Genomic DNA, 18,938 nt, shown 5'->3' with positions numbered 1-18,938 from the left:
TCTATGAACTCCTTGGTTGTATTATAGTTGCAAAATTTTAAATTTTTTTCAATTGGTAATAATTTTATGTGACACTATTTTCAATGTTATGGAAGTATTTTCTTTTTCTCTGTTATCTCCACATATTGGACTTAAGTAATTTATTAGGTTATATTTATTGCCAAAATAGGAAATATACAAACTGAAAAATTAATATAGCACTTCTCAGACTAAAATATCATCACTCAGATGTCTAGAGAAAAAGAAATTACTTTGTAGTTGTTGATTGCATATAACATAATTTCTTGAATTATGAAGGAAATTCAAGTTTTTAATTCCTGGGTGATGTAAACCTGTATACACTATCAGAGTTTTCTATTTGCTTAATAAATGATAATGAGTATTGTTACCTTTAATTTATTTGATCCCATATGTCAGCAGATCTATTCAGTGTCATTAGATGCTGAATAATAATAGATTCCCAAAGGTAGATATTTAAACTAGTTTCAAGTGAATAATTAACCTTATGTTTAATGACAGGTACTTTAAAATAGAAGAATAAAAAATCATGAGTTAACAAAAATTCTAATGTTAGCAAACTATATCCTCTTTAATATTTTGTGTTGCTTATTTTTCCCTGTGCATGAGTATGTTCAGGAATCAGTAAGATGCATGTGCATGAGCTCATGGAATATGACTACTGGAGTTCCTATTACAAATTGTTGCGTGACTTATAATTTCCCCAAAAGACGGTAGGGATTCTTTTGTTTTATTGAATAGCTCCTTAAACCTTTAATTAATATTAAGTTTGTTATAAACCATTTTTCTGCCTATCATAATAATCAAAACCATAGAGAACTTTGAGAAGAAAGTAAACTGGCTTTAAAAATAGCATTTTTAAAAGATTGTATGAAACTACAAAATGCTTGTGAAATAATAACACACTGGTTCATTTACTTGACAAAGTATGTAAGCAATTTCTTTTAGAAAACTGATGCCTTAGCAGATTTAGAAAATCAAATTGAAGCTAAGTATGAAACAGATCCTAAAAGATTATACTTATACTCTATCTCTCCTATAGTTCTTCCCAGACTTTTTAAGTAAAAAAACTGACATCTTATTTTTTCAGTATATTTATTCTTACTCTTATACCTTGACTCTTTAATTACTCTCATCTGAGCTGCTGATACTCCAGTGGAGTGGATGTTGCCAGATGGATTTTAAAAATGCTCTAAACATAGCCTCTGATTTGGAGACTCAGTTAAATTCTATATAACTATCCTTTGTCTCATTTTTTTGTATCAAAGCTTAATGTTATGTTTAATTTCTCTTTTTTTATGAATTAGCCCTCCTCAGAGTGAAGCTTCACCAGTGGCTTCTCCAGATCCCCAACGTCAGGAATGGTTTGCCCGGTACTTCACATTCTGAGAGAATTATTTTGACACAACATTGTGTGAACTGTTAATAAGAGCATGACTTTATTACAAATTATTATGTGAATAAGCTTTCTGATAATATGTCAAACACTGTGAATGAGAAAGTATTTGTCTCTCCAATTTGAAAATATACTGTATTTCCTGTGATATTTGTTGAAATCACTCTACAAGGTACTATATTATGTGTGTAATTATACCTGTTATTTTTATTTTAAATTAAAGTCTTTAACCTTTGTAATTACTGAACAATAAATTTTGTTAGAACAAACCTAATCATTCTCCTGTATTAATTTTGCTTTTTATATATTGTGAAATTTCAGATTAGATTTTTTCCAAAAAGTTTTATGTAATATAGTGTAAAAGTATTTTATTTTAATTATTATGCCAAAATCATGTTAAAGAATTTGTGCTCTTAATTTCTTCCATCATCAGATATAATTTATATTATGCTATATTCGCTAATAATTTATATTATGCTATATTCGCTAATCCATTTCCTTCTGGCACTAAGTATAAAGAACTTATCCTCCTTCCACAGAGATACCCTTCAAAATTTTGCTTTTTTTAAAAAAAATTCTTAATATCACCACCAAAGAAAAATGAAAAATCTTAGAATTCTTAATATAACTGGTGAACTTTGATACCAAATGCTGTTGGAAGTGTTTTCAGTTTTGATTTTCACTTTTTAAAAAATTCAACTCTCTACCTTTAATCAGTTATTACTCAATGCATTTTACTCCTCAAGGACAGATGATGTATCTTTTTAGCCTCATTATCCAGAATTCTCGTTCCATGTGTCTTAATAGATCATCATTATAAAGCTGTAATTTCCAAAATGTATAGACAATGTCTTAAAAACATTCCCTAGGGACAGCTAGGTGGCACAGTAGATAGAGCACCGGCCCTGGAGTCAAGAGTACCTGAGTTCAAATCTGGCCTCAGATACTTATTAATTACCTAGCTGTGTGGCCTTGGGCAAGGCACTTAACCTCACTGCCTTGCAAAAAAAAAAATTCCTTAATGTCTAGCACAGTGTTCAGGGCATAAGAGGAAATTAATAAAAAAAAAATTTTGGTATTGTAAAAGCATCAAATTTGTCAGACCTACAAGCATGTGAATTTTTTTTGAAGCTTTGCAGAATAGTGACCTTAAAGTTCATATAATTTAATTGACTCCCATTAATTAATTTCACAGAAACCTAGTAGGAATTCCGTCTAATACATACTTATAAGTTGTTCTCAACTTCTCATTGAAGAACCCTTAAAGCAGTCCATTCCACTTTGGCACTCTTAATTTGGAATTTTTTTCTTATTAGACATCTGAAACCCACTTCTGTGAATTCTAACCATTTCTTTTTGGCACAAAGCACAAGTCATACATTCTCCAGAAGCCTTCCAGTTCTTAATAAATTTTTTTTTGATTATGAATTTTAACACCAAGGAAAAGAGCATTTTGATATATTAACCAAAATACAAAAAGAGGTTTGCACAAAAAAACCATGAATCTTCACTTTATACTGACTGATTATTAAAATAAATTTGTATTGATAATCTTTTGTTCTTAAATACCTAGAATTTCTCTCCTTGACTTTTTTCTTTTGATTTTTTAAAAAATTCGTAGGTGAGAAATATGTCAGCAAAACCATTAAAAACTTTGAAAAAGACTGACTATATATAAGTAATATAAGGTGTTTCATAACTGAAAACTTCCCCATTTCCTGCCTCTGCAAAGAAGTTGGGATTGGAGCAATGGTGTCTTCTCTTTGTGAAGCTAAGCTTGTTCTTGGTATTTTTGAAATATTCATCTTTGCTTTGTGGTAGTTTTTTTTTTCCTTTTATTTTGTAGTACTTGTATATGGGAGGGTAATCTATTTACTTTGTATTAGTTCTTGTAAGTCTTTGCTCCTTTGTATTCACATTTCTTAAAGCACAGTACTTATTCCATATTCATATTCATGTCCAACTGCTTCTTTCAATAAGTGTATAACAAATTCCACACATTACTCTCAAAGCTGTACTTCCATCTCTGCTTCCCTTTGATATTCCCTCCATGTTTTCCACTATGCATTTTTAAAAATATTTCACCACTCTTTTCCTTGGCATTACCATTACCAAATTACCCACCTTCTTCACCAAATTTCCTTTTTCCTCAGTCACAAACTAAAAGGAAAAATATTATAATATATAAGCCCAGTCAAGCAAAATACAAATACGGTGGTCATGTCCCGGAAAAGTATGTAGTTTTTTCCTGTACTTTGAATCAATCTTTTTGACAGGAGAAATAGGTATCATATGTTCTCTAGAAACTTGGTTGTTCATTTCATTGATTAAAGTTAAGTCTTTCAAGTTATTTTTCTTAATAATGCTGTCCTCATAAAAATTGTTTTCCTGGTTCTTTTCACTCTAATTTTCCTTCAATTCATACTACCCAGCATTTTCTGAAATTGTCCCTTAATTATTAAACCACAACTTGCCCATCTACTCCTCAATTGGTGGGCAGCCTTACATTCTAGTTCTTTGATTTTCTTTTTCCTCCTTTTAATCTCCAATTCAGGAGAATTAGAAAGTCTGCTTGTTGAAGATTTTTCCCTCAACACTATTCTCCATATCCTGACAGTTTTCACTTGTGATTTCTTGAAATTTTAAGTATGTCTAAGCTTTTTTAAAAAATCATACATTTGAGATAGTCCAGTGATTCTTAAATTCTCTCTCCTTATTCCAATTATCACAGATATTTTATATAACTTATTTTTTCATTCATTTGATTCTAATATTTCTTTTTCATGCAGTCATTTCTTTTGTTCTATTCTAGTTTTGAGGGAGTTCATTATGAGGATTTTAACACTTTTGTCTTTTAAGCTATTTTTTTCCTTCTAGTTCTTTTCCTTAAGAGTTTTTATATAATTTATCACTTGTTTCATTTCTCCTATTCATTTAGTCTTTACACATAATCCATTTTTTTCTTTGGGTTTGCTTGCAATTTTTTATAATGTTAACCTCCTTTTAGAAATCTCTCATCTCTCTTCCTTTAGTTCCTGAAGTGGGGCTTTGTGGCCTCTGAGTGCCTGTATCATTCTGGGTGGAATACAATAGTCACTTCCACTCCATGGGACTTTTTGATCCCACAAAGAAAAACTCCAATCAAAGAGCCTGGGAAGTTGCACATTTCTCTGTCCCAGATGTTGGGTAGCCAACTTATTTAAGCCTGGTGTCCCCTTTCCTAGGCTTCTGGCAGCTGATTTTTTGTACATTTGGGGGTTGATGAGAGGGTGGGGGATCATAGCAGTGTGGAATATAGCTGTTCTTGCTAAATTTCTTTAAAAATATTTGATAAAAAAGGAAGGTTCACAGGAAAGGAGGAAATTTTCAGAAATGAATGGTGTAAAAATAAAGCATTAATACAATTTGTTTGGTTTTTTTCTTAAGCAAGCATAAGGCAGCCACACAGCTTTGAACTCAGGTCCTCCTGATCCAGGGCCTGTGCTCTATCCACTGTACCACCTAGCTTTGAGAACCCTTTTGTATTTTTCTTTGTTAATTGATAGGAATCAAAAAAATCAAGTGACTTTTCTATCCTTATTTAGTTGGGACTTCAGAAAGCAGAAACAGTTCCTTGGGAGGACTGTTCACAAAAGATTTTTGTGAGGGGTGGCCACAGTGGATAGAGCACTGGCCCTGTAGTCAGGAGGACCTGAGTTCAAATCCTACTTCAGATACCTAATAATTACCTAGCTGTGTGACCTTGGGCAAGTCACTTAACCCCATTGCCCTGCAAAAAAAAAAAAGAAAAAGCCCAAAAGATTTTGTGCCCAAAGAAGTTAAGAAACCTGCATAACCTCTTTGCTATTCTGAAGCATTAGATCAGGACTATATCAAAATTTGAATTTGGACTTGAATAATCTGCCTCTCTTATCCTAACATAAAACTTCATTAGTATTAGTCATATCATAGTATTGACTCATATTGAGTTTGCAGTACACTCTGTTTCATATAAATTGTTCTCTAGTAACTATCTTGGAAAGCTGATTTTTTTTAATCAAAATATACTACTTTACAATTATTCTTATTAAATTTCTTCATCTTGAATTTTAACCAATTTTTTTAGCCTTTTTGAATCCTAACATTATTTCAGAAATACAATCCAACTTTGTGTCATCCACAAATTTGAAAAATATTCCTTTAAGTCAATGACTACTCATTGGGTTTAACTATTCAGCCAGTTCCAGAGTTTCTAATAGCCCAGTAGTCTCCAAAGAACTGGGATACACTATAGTTGATGTCTGAGCAAATTCAAAGAATGTGGGCCCAACCAATCAGATCACTTGTATCTCACCATCTCAACACAATCCCATCATCCTATTTCACTATCAACCAACATTCCCATTCCCCAACTTTGTCTCCTGTCACTACCCTCAATTAAAGAAATACACAAATTTCCAGCCTTGTCCCATCTATATAAGAAGTCAGCTATTTAAAGTGGTTAAGACCAAACCTAGGCTCCTGCAGCAGAAGCCTAGTGGGAGAATTCACACACACACACACACACACACACACATACACACTAGGAAGGAGTGATTTTTCAGAATTGAAACCTGAACCTATTTGTTTATATATGCTATAGTATACACTATACCTAATGAGTTTTTTAAAAAATATTAACTATAAATCCACTGTATCCCCATGACATACCAAAATTTTTTCTTTAAATTGAAATGAACATACTTATTGAGTTTATATCATTACTGTGCAAGCAATAGTTTTTTCAGTGTAATGAGATTGGGAGTAACCATGAAAATCCTTAGATTCGTATTGCCAAGATTTCTTGTAGCATGATGAAAACTAACTTCCTAGCATATATTTGATGAAAAAATAAACACATTCTGCCCCATGAGGTAAAATTGGTTGAACTAACATGAACCAAGCCTCTTAATAGATTTTGGGACCACAGAACCAAGAGAAGAACAGAGAAGAATATCTACTAACAGAGTATGGCTGGGCAGCGAGCAGAGGGCCAACACAGGAGCAGCCAGGTGTGACTCAGGGACTAACTTGAGAACAGAGGAGAAAGCATTTGCTTTGTACCTGGTAGGCAGGAAAGCTCCAGCAAGGCAGTCCAGACATCTATCTAGATAGCTTGGCTGGTCTGTAAGACTCTGGCCACAAGCCCAAGTGTTTTCAGGGGAGTCCCCTTGTTTCCAGCTGGGTCCACTCCCCCCATTCCTGTGGGAGAATGTGGTGACTTTATCCAGAACAAGCAGCAACACCCCCCCACCCCCCCCCACCCCACCCCCACCCGTGTTTGCACCTTGCCCCAGGGCTCAGGTGTGAGTGGCAGATTTCCCCAGTTGATTGCGGATTAAGTAGATTAACTATCTAGCTCACAGGCCCAGCCTACATTATTCAAGGACAGCCCAGATCCTGACACTCCTCCCCACCCCTAAAGTCTATGGATTGAGCCACTAATCAACATCACAGACAATCCAGAGAACACCCTGAAGCAAGCCGGGCCTCTAGAGAGCTCAACAATGAAGGTCTAAGAATCAGCCCTTCCCCCAGGTTAAGACCCTAGGGAAAGGGCCCAAAATGAAGAAAGGCCAGTGCAAAGTGCAGGGGAGCTGTCCACTGAATGTTACCTTGAAGCCAAGAATCTTTATTCAGGACTAGATCTTCAGAGGAGAATATGATTTGGTCTCCAGCTCAGACCTCTTCTGGTAAGTTTGTTATTGATATAGTCGATTATGCCAACAGTTTTCCTAATATTGAACCAACCCTGCATTCTTGGAATAAATCCTGCTTGGTCATAGTGTATTATCCCAGTGATAACTGGCAGTAATCCCTTTGCTAATATTTTAAGATTTTTGCATCCATATTCATTAGGGAAATTGGTCTATAATTTTCCTTTTCTGTTTTGATTCTTCCTGGTTTAGGTATCAGCACTATATTGGTATCAGAAAGGATTAGACAGAGTTGCACCTTCACCTATTTTTCCAAATAGATTATACAGAATTAGAACCAATTGTTCCTTTAATTTTTGATAGAATTTACTTGTGAATCCATTTGGCCCTGGAGATTCTTTTTCTTAGGGGGTTCATTGATGCCTTGTTGAATTTCTTTTTCTGAGATAGGGTTATTTACATATTTAATTTCTTCTTCATTTAACCTGGGTAATTTATATTTTTGTAAATATTCATCCATTTCACTTAGATTATCAAATTTGTTGGTATAGTTAGGCAAAATAGTTCTGAATTATTAATTTCCTTCTCATTGGTGGTGAGTTTGCCTTTTAAATTTTTGAATCCAGTAATTTTTCTTTCTTCTTTTAAATCAAATTAATCAAAGGATTATCTATTTTATTCTTTTTTTTCATAAAACCAACTCTTGGTTTATTTATTAGTTCAAAAATGTTCTTGCTTTCAATTTTATTAATTTCTCCTTTAATTTTTAGAATTTCTAATTTGGTATTTAATTGGAGTTTTTTAATTTGTTCTTTCTCTAACTTTTTAGTTGCTTGCTCAGTTCACTGATTTCCTCTTTCTCTATTTCATTCATGTAAGCATTTAGAGATATAATATACCCCCCCAATGACTGCTTTGGCTGTATCCCATAAGTTTTGGTATGTTGTCTTATTATTATTATTATTGTCTTGAATGAAATCATTAATTTTTTTCTATAATTTGTTTTTTGATCTCATTTTTTAAAATGAGGTTATTTAGTTTCCAATTAATTTTAGGTCTATCTCTCCATGGCCTCTTATTGCATGTGATTTTTAATGCATTATGGTCTAAAAAGAATGTATTCACTTATTTCTGTCTTTCTACATTTGATTATAAGGTTTCTATGCACAAGCACAAGGTCAATTTTTGTGTAGGTGCCATGTACTACAGAAAAAAAGGTATATTCCTTTCTATCTCCATTCAATTTTCTCTAAAAGTCTATCATGTCAAAGTTTTCTAACATTCTGTTTACCTCCTTAACTTCCTTCTTGTTTATTTTATGATTAAATTTATCTAATTCTGAGAGAGGGAGGCTGAGGTCTCCTATCAGTAGAGTTTTGCTGTCTATATCTTTTTTTTAAGGTTTTTGCAAGGCAAATGGGGTTAAGTGGCTTTCCCAAGGCCACACAGCTAGGTAATTATTAAGTGTTTGAGACCAGATTTGAACTCAGGTACTCCTGACTCCAGGGCTGGTGCTTTATCCACTGCACCACCTAGCCTCCCCGTCTATATCTTTCTATAATTGATTCATCTTCTCCTCTAAGAATGTGAATGCTATGCCACTTGGTGCATACATATTTATTGTTGAAATTGCTTCATTGTCTGTAGTACCTTTTAGGAGGATATAATTTCCTTCCTTATCTCTTTTAATGAGATCTATTTTTGCAGCAGCTTTGTCTGAGATAAGGATTGCTACCCCTGCCTTTTTCATTTCAGCTGAAGCATAATATATTCTGCTCCAGGCTTTTACCTTTATTCTTTATATATCTGCTTCAAATGTTTCTTGTAAGCAGCATATTGTAGAATTCTGGCTTTTAATCTACTCTGCTATCCACTTATATTTTATGGGAGAGTTTATTCCATTCACATTCAAAGTTATAATTACTCTTTATTGCCCTCCATGCTATCTTCTCCCTGTATTTCCCCCCCTTTTTTCTCCTTATCCCTATTCCTCAGTGTTTTGCTTCTGAATACCACTTCCTTCAGTTTATTTTTTTGCCCCCTTCTATGCAATTCCACTCCCCTTTTTTTCACCTTTCCCTTTGTCCCTTTTTCCTTCCCTTCCTTCTGTCAGTTCCTCTTTTCCTCCCTCCATCCCCTTTCAATACTTGAAAGGTAATATGTAAACTCAACTGTATGTGTCTGTGTGTTAATCCCTCTTTGAGATAAGACTGATGATTCAAGTGGTTCTCAGTCCTTCCCTTCTTCCCCTCTATTGCAATAGGCCCTTTGTACCTCTTCTTGTGATGTAATTTACACTATTCACTCTCTTCCTTCCTCCCATCTCTTTACTGTGTCCCCTTTTTAAGGAGATATTTTTAAATCATTCCATCAGTGTCATGGACAAGTCATGAGTGTCCATTATTTCTGGTTAAGTATATTCCCTCTAATAGAGTTACAATTCTGAAGAGTTATGAGAACCTTTCTCTCAAGTGGGAATATAACCAGTTTAATCATATTGGAAAAGTTTTTTCTCTTTTCCCCTTTTTACCTTTTCACATATCTCTTTAGGCCCCCTTACAAAGATCAAATTTCCTGTTTAGCTCTGGTCTTTTCATTAGGAAAAGTTGAATGTCTCTTATTTCCTTAAATGTCCATCTTTTCCCCTGGAAGAGAAGGTACAGTTTTGCTGTATAGTGAATTCTTGGCTGCATTCCAAGCTCTCTTGAATATCATATTCTATTCCCTTCAATTCCTTAATGTTGATGTATCAGGGAAATTTTACTTCCTTATATTCTGAAATATGGAGTTCAGGCTTCTTTTCTCTTCAAAGGTTTCAGAAAGTCCTGTGATTCTTAAATTGTTTCCCCTGAATTTATTTCCAAAGTCTGTTGTTTTGCCAATGAGGTATTTTACATTTTATTCTATTTTTTCATTTTTTTAAATTTTGTTTAACAGATTCTTGGTGTATTACGAAGACATTAGTTTCCACAGATTCCAATCTTTTTTTAGTGAAGTTTTCTTCATTTACCTTTTGCATCTTCTTTTCTAATTGATCAATTCTATTTTTGAAGGAGTTGTCTTTTTCCATTTTCTCAATTGTGTTTTTGAGAGAATTATTTTCTTTTTACACTTGTCCAATTGCCTTTTTAAAGGATTTATTTTCTTCTTATAAGATGTTAATTTTCTCATGTGTTTCTTTTCCCAATTTTTCCATTTGATTTTTAAACTCCCTGATCTTTTCTAAGAGGTCTTTCTGAGCTGGAGACCAAATCATATTCTCCTCTGAAGATCTAGTCCTGAATAAAGATTCTTGGCTTCAAGGTAACATTCAGTGGACAGCTCCCCTGCACTTTGCACTGGCCTTTCTTCATTTTGGGCCCTTTCCCTAGGGTCTTAACCTGGGGGAAGGGCTGATTCTTAGACCTTCATTGTTGAGGTCTCTAGAGGCCCTGCTTGCTTCAGGGTGTTACTCTGGATTGTCTGTGATGTTGATTAGTGGCTCAATCCATAGACTTTAGGGGTGGGGAGGAGTGTCAGGATCTGGGCTGTCCTTGAATAATGTAGGCTGGGCCTGTGAGCTAGATAGTTAATCTACTTAATCCGCAATCAACTGGGGAAATCTGCCACTCACACCTGAGCCCTGGGGCAAGGTGCAAACACGGGTGGGGGTGGGGTGGGGGGTGGGGGGGTGGGGTGTTGCTGCTTGTTCTGGATAAAGTCACCACATTCTCCCACAGGAATGGGGGGAGTGGACCCAGCTGGAAACAAGGGGACTCCCCTGAAAACACTTGGGCTTGTGGCCAGAGTCTTACAGACCAGCCAAGCTATCTAGATAGATGTCTGGACTGCCTTGCTGGAGCTTTCCTGCCTACCAGGTACAAAGCAAATGCTTTCTCCTCTGTTCTCAAGTTAGTCCCTGAGTCACACCTGGCTGCTCCTGTGTTGGCCCTCTGCTCGCTGCCCAGCCATACTCTGTTAGTAGATATTCTTCTCTGTTCTTCTCTTGGTTCTGTGGTCCCAAAATCTACTTAAACTATTTAGTGCTATACAAAACAAACTTCCAAAAAATTACTTTAGTGAGCTAAAAAAAATTGTAACTAAATTCATATGGAGAAAGAAAAAGTCAAGAATATCAAGGATTTAATGAAAAAAATGCAAAAGAAAGCAGCTTAGCCTTACCAGATCTAAAATTATATTATAAAGCATCCATCATCAAAATTGTCTTGTACTGGCTAAGAAATAGAGTGATGGATTAGTGAAATAGATTAGGTGCAAAAGAGACAGCAAGAAATAATTATAATAATCTGCTTTTGATAAACCCAAAAAGTCCAGCTTCTGGGATAAGAACTGACTCTTTAATAAAAACTGCTGGGGGAAAACTGGAAATTAGTATGGCATAAACTAGGATAAGACCGACATCTCATACCTTATACCAAAATAAAATCAAAATGGGTGCAGGATTTAGACATAAAAGGCAATATTATAAGCAGCTTAGGAGAGCAAGGAACAACCTATCAGATGTATGGAAAGAGGAGCAGTTTAGAAAACATTATAAAAAAACAAACTGTATAATTTTGATTACATTAAATTGAAAAGCTTTTACACAAACAAAACCACTCTAATCAAGATCAAAAGAAATATAGCAAATTGGGAAAAAAATTTTACAATTACTATTTCTGGCAAATAACTCATTTCTAAAATATATAGAGAACAGATTTAAATTTATAAAAAAAATCCATTCCCCAATTAGCAAATGGTCAAAGGATATGCAAAGGCAATTTTCAGATGAGGAAATCAAAGCTATCTATAGTCACATGAAAAATTGCTCTAAATCATTACTGATTAGAGAAATGCAAATTAAAGCAGCTCTGAGGCACCACCTCACATCTCTCAGATTGGTTGATATGACCAAAAAGGAAAATGATCAATATTGGAAGGGATGTGGGAAATCTGGGACACTAATACATTTTTGGTGGAGCTGAGAACTGATCCAACCTTTCTGGGAAAAAATTTGGAATTATGCCCAAAGGGCAATAAAAATGTGCATACCCTTTGATCCAGCAATACCACTACTAAGGATGTATCCTGAAGAGATGATGAAAAAGGGTAAAAACCCTAGATATACAAAAATATTCATAGCAACCCTGCTTGTGGTGACAAAGAATTGGAAATCAAGGGGATAATCCATCAATTGGGGAATAGCTGAACAAATTGTGGTATATGCATGTGATAGAACACTACTGTTCTATTAGAAATCAGGAGGGATGGGATTTTAGAGAAGTCTATAAAAACTTGCATGAATTGTTGTTGAGTGAGATGAGCAGAACTAGAAGAACATTGTATACCTTGACAACATGGGATGATGATCAACCTTGATAGACTTGCTTACTCCATCAGTGCAATAATCAGGGACAATTTTAGGGGATCTGTGATGGAGAATACCATCTGAATCCAAAGAAAGAATTGTGGAGTTTAAATGAAGACCAAAGATTATTATCTTCAATTTTTAAAAAGTTGTCTTTTGGGCAGCTAGGTGGTGCAGTAGATAGAGCACTGGTCCTGGAGTCAAGAAGACCTGAGTTCAAATTTGACCTCAGACAATTATTAGTTAGCTATGTGACCTTGTTCAAGTCACTTAGCCCCATTGTCTTGCAAAAAAAAAAAAGGTTGTCTTTTGTATTACATAATTTTGCTATCTCTAATGTTTTCTTTCGTCCTTAAGGATGTATTTTTTTCTCAACTCATTCAATTTTGGTCTATGTATAATTATGAAACCAAATGTAAAGACTATCAGATTTCCTTCTATTGGGGAAGGGGGAGGGAAGGGAAGGATGTGGAAAAAATTGTAAAATTCAAAACCTCGCAAAAAAATGACTGATAGAAACTACTGTTGTAAATAAATAAATGGAAAACAAATAAAATATTTATATAAAAAGATAAATATTTTGTTATATGGGGAAAAAAGAAGTAACTACATTGTTTTTGTTTTACAAAAGAACTTAAAAAGAATTTGAGAAAGTGCAAAGTTCTATTATATAAAGCTATATATTTTAAAATATATACTAAATTTGGCTTTCAGGACTATTTTAAAAATATATGCAATTTATTTTTATTTTTAAAAAATATATAATAAATTTAACTTTCAGAACTATTCTACTTGTATTTCCCTCTGAACTTTCTTCCATTTCTTTCATGCATTTTTAATGCTACAATGACCCTCTTATTTATGTACCTTTTTAAAAAAAACTAGATTACAGTTCATCTGAAAAAAGATTTGTACTGAAGGTTCAATATGACAATGTGAAGGGAATTCAGGAATTTCAAGAGATGGAGGTGAGAAAGGACAGCCAGGGCAAAAGTATAGAGATTAGAGAGAGATATATAGGAAATGGAAGAAAGAACCAGAGAATGCAGGAAAGGGAGTAAAGACAGAGTTTGAAAGGGATTAAATTATAAACATCTGCCAGACAAATTTTCCTTTCTCCATTCCAATAGAGATACAGCCAAGAATGCCAGAGTAGCAAGAAGTGCAGTGAAATCTCTGCCCATATTCCAAATAAATGTTCCCAAATGAGACATGTATGTCTATAGGATGAGACAAATATTACTATATTCTGATCAATAGATTCTCTCTCCTTGCCCTTTACAAAGGGGAGAGCAAAAATTTGAGACAGGAATTGTGAAGGTGTAGTGAGATCAAGTCAAAGGCTCCTTATCTAGGGCATGCTACTACTAGAATGAACCAAAGAATTTTTATTAATCACTGTAATTATAGATCACCTCCCTTCCCCCAAGCCAGAAAAAGATCAAATGAATACTAACCAAAATGAAACTCTGGGGGCAGCTAGGTGGTGCAGTGAATAGAGTACAGGCCCTGGAGTCAGGAGGACCTGAGTTCAAATCCAACCTCAGACACTTACTAAGTACCTAGCTCTGTGACCTTGGGCAAGTCATAATCCCATTGCCTTGCAAAAACCTAAAAAAAGGGGGAAAAAAATTCTGACATATACTGAGTCAACAATGGTCTAATGGAAAAAGTTATAACTTTTATATGCACTGGCAAACCAAAAAAAATTCAATTTGCTTTATTGCAATATTCACTTTATTGGGGTGGTCTAGCACTGAACCCACAAGGAGGATTGCCAGCATTTATCAGACCTTCCTAGTACTAGAATTCTGCTAATTAACTTTGGTCCAAGTTCCTACAGTCAGTTCCTAATTACAGTTCCTAATCTTTTCCTTGTTTTTTCATCACTTATCAGAATGAGTAGCACCTAGTAGATGCTTAATAATTTTTTATTGATTGATTGCTTTTGGAAAGCTATAATAAATAATAAAAATCTCTTTGGTTCATCTTAACCTCCCAACTGGGGATTCCAACAAATTAGAAACAGAGCCCCAGTCAGTCAATCAACAAGCATTTATTAAGGGCCTTCTGTATGGCAAGTATGCTGTGGGAATTTTCTAAAGAATGGCAAAAACAATTCTTATCCCAAAGGAGAAAATGGAAGAGACAGTATGAAAAAAACTGAATTAAAAAAAATAAGATATATACAGAGAAGACAGATCATCCCAGTAGGAAGACACTAGAAGTGGGGGACTGGGTGGGAGTGGGGTGACCAGGAAAAACCTGAAAAAACTCAGAATTAAATCTGAGTTTCAGAAGCAGCTGGGGAAGATAGCCTACAAAAAGGGCCTATCTTTGAACATCTCCTAGATCAATCAAAAAGGTCATTGTCACTGAATTAAAAAATATGGAGAGGAAGAGAAAACTGGAAATATAAAAAAGGGACTAGGGAACCTTATTTTTGATCCTGGAGGAAATAATGAGCTATTAGTTGTTTAAGAAGGGATCATAGTGTCTTACAAACTGCACTTTAGGAAAATCCGTTTTGGCACCTAAGTGAAGGATGGGTTAGAGTGGGGAAAGAATTGAGAAAAAAAATTGAGACAGAGACACAACTGCAATGATAGTACTACAAGATTGAGAGGCTAAAGACCTTCTGGGGAGGGGGGAAGGGCTATTGGGTAGGAAGGGACCTACCGGTCTTACCTTCCCTCTCAGCTGCTTTTGAGCAAAAGAAATACATGAAAGACAATATATTAGGCCAACTACAGTTTTCAGTTTTATTGTAATAGTGTTTAGGGACTAGATGGATAAATATGTAAGAAATAGAGATAAACTTTGGTTGTAAAAGGTATGGACTTTACAGGAAGGGAGGAAAAAAAAGGATCAATGTTTTCAGCCAAGAAAGACAGAACTTAATTGTTATTCAGTCATGCCCAACTTTGTGACCCAATAGACCGTAATGTACTACTGCCTGTGGAGTTTTCTTGGCAAATATACTGAGAGATTTACCATTTCCTTCTCCAACAGATTAAGGCAAACAGATTAAGTGACTTGCCCAGGGTTACACAACTTGGGTCTTCCTTATGTCAAGGTCTAGTGCTCTATCCATTGAGCCAACTATCTCCAAAAAATATGCAGTAATAAGCTTTAAATTTCCAGTTGTTTTGTGGTTAGACAAGAGAAAGATATCTTTAATTTAAGTATGTTAAAAGTTTTGAATTAGAGGTGTTGCAAATGATTTTAGATGATAGTTTCCTACTATTTTGCACTAACTTGTTCTAATAACCTCCATTTTTGCTTATAATTATATCCTCTTATCTTTGAAGTTTCATCTCTTCAAATATCTTATAAGCCATCCTTCATGCCTGGAATGTACTCCCTGCCTCAATTCTGCCTTTTAGAATTCTTATGTTCTTCCCAGGCTTGCCTCAGCTATTATTTCATCCATGCAGAGGCACCTCAGTTGCTAATGTTTTTTTTCCTCAAATTACTTTGTTCCTGTAAACATATTGTATCAACTCCTAGTAGAATATAAGGTTCTTGAGGGCAAGAAGTATTTTACATTATAGGTTTAATATCTGTTAAATTGAATGAGATCCTTTTCATTTGTTTAATTATTTTGTCTTGATGCATATTCAATGTGATTCTTGAAGCATTTTTAGATTATTTCCTTTAATCTGTCCCCCCTTCCCTCAAATCCTTTCATTTTTCACTACTCTCTGACAATCACATGTAATGCAAATTTGTCAAAATATCATGTTAAATTTTTTTATTCCTAGCCTTTTGCTATCTCCACTTGAAGTGACATTAAAATATTTTAAGGATATCTTTTCTGTTATCTTTTTCATAAAAAATTTAAGTTAAATATATATTTAAATAATTCACAAACAAGTTGAGTAACTCTAAATCACTCTGGTTTTTAAATGTTCGGATTTAATTGAGATAGTTCATTCTTCACCTTTCTAGATCATGCTGTTATCAACATTTTTGTGGATGTACTAATTAAAACATGCTCAATTATTTCTCAGACACCTCTCCAAGTTAATTTTCAATTATTCTGTGAATTTAATACATAAATTACATCACACATCATATATATGCATAAATTAAGAATGCAATTCTACTTTAGGTTTATAGTGATATATATATATATATACATATATATATATATAAAGAAAAAAATGCTTCTGTCCTGAAGTTTTTAAAATAGTTTATTTATTTATTTTCATCCATATGCACATGCATATTTCCAAGTTACAAAATTTTCCTGCATCCTCCCTTCCCACCTCCACTCACCTCAGCAGAGAACAGTCAGGGTAGCATTTTACATATATATTTGTTAAACATGTTGACAAATTAGTAATTTAAGGGAAAGAGATATATAAAAGATAATTTTTATAAAGTGTTCATAAGATTTGGAAGGGTTGTGTTTTTTTCTCTGTGTTTTGTTTTGTTTTGTTTTTCTTCCTCTGATTGGGGATAATATAGTCCATAACCAGTCAAATACAATTGTCCTAGCTCTCTGGACTGCTGAGAGGAGTTCCTTCCATCAAAATTGTTCATCTCATAATGTTGTTGTTGATGTCTATTGTTTATGTGTACATTGTTCTTATTTCTACTCCCTTTGCTCAGCATCAGATCCCATGAGTCATTCTATGATTCTCCAGAGTCCTACCTTTTATGGTTTCTTATAGAACAATAGTATTCCATAGTATTCATGTACCATAACCTATTTAGCCATTCCCCAATTGATGAGCATCCCCTCAATTTCAAATTCTTTGCCACTACAGAAAGAGCTGTTATGAATATTTTGGAACATGTAGGACTTTTCCCATTTTTTATAATTTCTTCTATATATAGACCTAGAATTGGAATTGCTGGGTCAAAGGATGTGAACAGTTTTATTGCTCTTTGGGCCTAGTTCCATATTGAGCTTCAGAAAGGTTGGATCTGTTCACAACTCCACCAGCAATGCATCAATGTCCTAATCCTCCGCCAACCTCTTCAGCATTGATCATCTTCCCTTTTTCTCATCTTGGCTAGTCTAACAAGTATGAGATGATAATTCATTGTTGTTTTAATTTGCATTTTTCTAATCAATAGTGATTTGGAGCATTTTTACATATGATTATATATAGCTTTAATTTCTTCATTTGAAAACTGTCTATATCCTTTGGCTATCAATTGGGGAATGACTTGTGATCTTATAAATTTGATTGCAATTCTCTATATATTTTAGAAATGAGACCTTTATCAGAACTTCTGATTGTGAAAACTGTTTCCCAGCTTTGTGCTTTCCTTCTAATTTTAGCAGCATTGATTTTATTAGTGTAAAACTTTTTAATTTAATATTGTCAAAAATCATTCATTTTGCAGTTTATAATGTGCTCTAATTCTGGTTTGGTTGTAAATCTAACCCTTTTCCATAGATCAGATAGATAGATAGAGTATTTTTTGGTCTATTAATTTATCTATGGTATCACTCTTTATGTCTAAATCCTGTACCCATGTTGACCTTATTTTGCTATAGGGTGTGAGATGTGGATCTATGCCTGCTTTTGTGATACTATTTTCCAGTTTTCCCAAAAATTTTTGTCAAATAGTGAGTTCTTATCCCAGAAGCTGATGTCTTTGGGTTTGTCAGATCGTAGATTGCTGTAGTCATTTACTGCAATTTCTTTTGAACTTATCCTAATCCACTGATCTGTTACTCTATTTCTTAACCAGGACCAAGCAGTTTTGATAACTGCTGCTTTATAGTATTATTTTAAATCTAGTAGAGCTAGGCCACCTCCCTTTACATTTTTCTCATCAGTTCCCTTGCTATTCTTGATCTTTTGTGGTTCCAGATGAAGTTGTTTCTATTTTTTCTAATTCAATAAAGTAGTTATTTGGTAGCTTGATTGGTATGGCACTGAATAAGTAATTTAATTTGGTTAGAATTGTCTTTTTTTTAATTACATTAGCTCAATCTAACCATGAGTATTTTGACATTTTCCCAATTATTTAGATCTGACTATATTTGGATGAGGAGTGCTTTATAATTGTGCTCATACAGTTTTTAAGTTTGTCTTTGGAGGTAGATTTCCAAGTACTTAATATTGTTTACAATTATTTAAATGGAATTTCTCTTTCTATCTCCTATTCTTGGGTTTAGTTATATATATATATACTATATACTGATGATTTATGTGGGTTTATTTTATATCCTGCTACTTTGTTGAGTTGGTTAATTATTTCAAGGAGGTTTGTTGGCAAGTGGCTTGCCCAAGGCCACACAGTTAGGTAATTATTAAGTGTCTGAGACTGGATTTGAACCCAGGTACTCCTGACTCCAAGGCCAGTGCTTTATCCACTACACCACCTAGCCGCCCCTCTCTCCTATTTTTTAAAAATAGTTTAAATAGTTTTAAAATAGTTTTTTTTTAAAGATAGTTCATTATTATTCTAATAGAATAGCATTTAATTGTTCCTTAAATATTTGGTTAAATTCACTTAAATCTATTTGGACCTGGAA

At 34.2% G+C, this 18,938-nt stretch overlaps 1 protein-coding gene across 2 annotated transcripts in view; it reads left to right on the top strand.

Moving 5' to 3' along the window:
- FAM184A (family with sequence similarity 184 member A) overlaps positions 1 to 1,678 on the top strand; it is a 164,629-nt gene extending 162,951 nt beyond the window's left edge. The window contains exons 18-19 of one of the 2 annotated variants that reach the window (XR_012468533.1): positions 637 to 731; positions 1,326 to 1,409. Coding sequence is in view for 1 of the 2 variants with exons in the window: in XM_074187458.1 (XP_074043559.1) it covers positions 1,326 to 1,407 (82 nt within the window). In the remaining variant the exon portion in view is untranslated. Of the gene's footprint in view, positions 1 to 636; positions 732 to 1,325 lie in introns of both variants that reach the window. The other variant, XM_074187458.1, reaches the window with a different exon arrangement.
- The last annotated feature ends 17,260 nt before the right edge of the window (positions 1,679 to 18,938 follow it).

The sequence above is a fragment of the Macrotis lagotis genome, chromosome 5 (genome assembly GCF_037893015.1).
Source record: "Macrotis lagotis isolate mMagLag1 chromosome 5, bilby.v1.9.chrom.fasta, whole genome shotgun sequence".
Classification (NCBI taxonomy): domain Eukaryota; kingdom Metazoa; phylum Chordata; class Mammalia; order Peramelemorphia; family Peramelidae; genus Macrotis; species Macrotis lagotis.
Note: the sequence above shows the minus strand (reverse complement) of the source record. Positions and strands in the feature narration are given on the sequence as shown.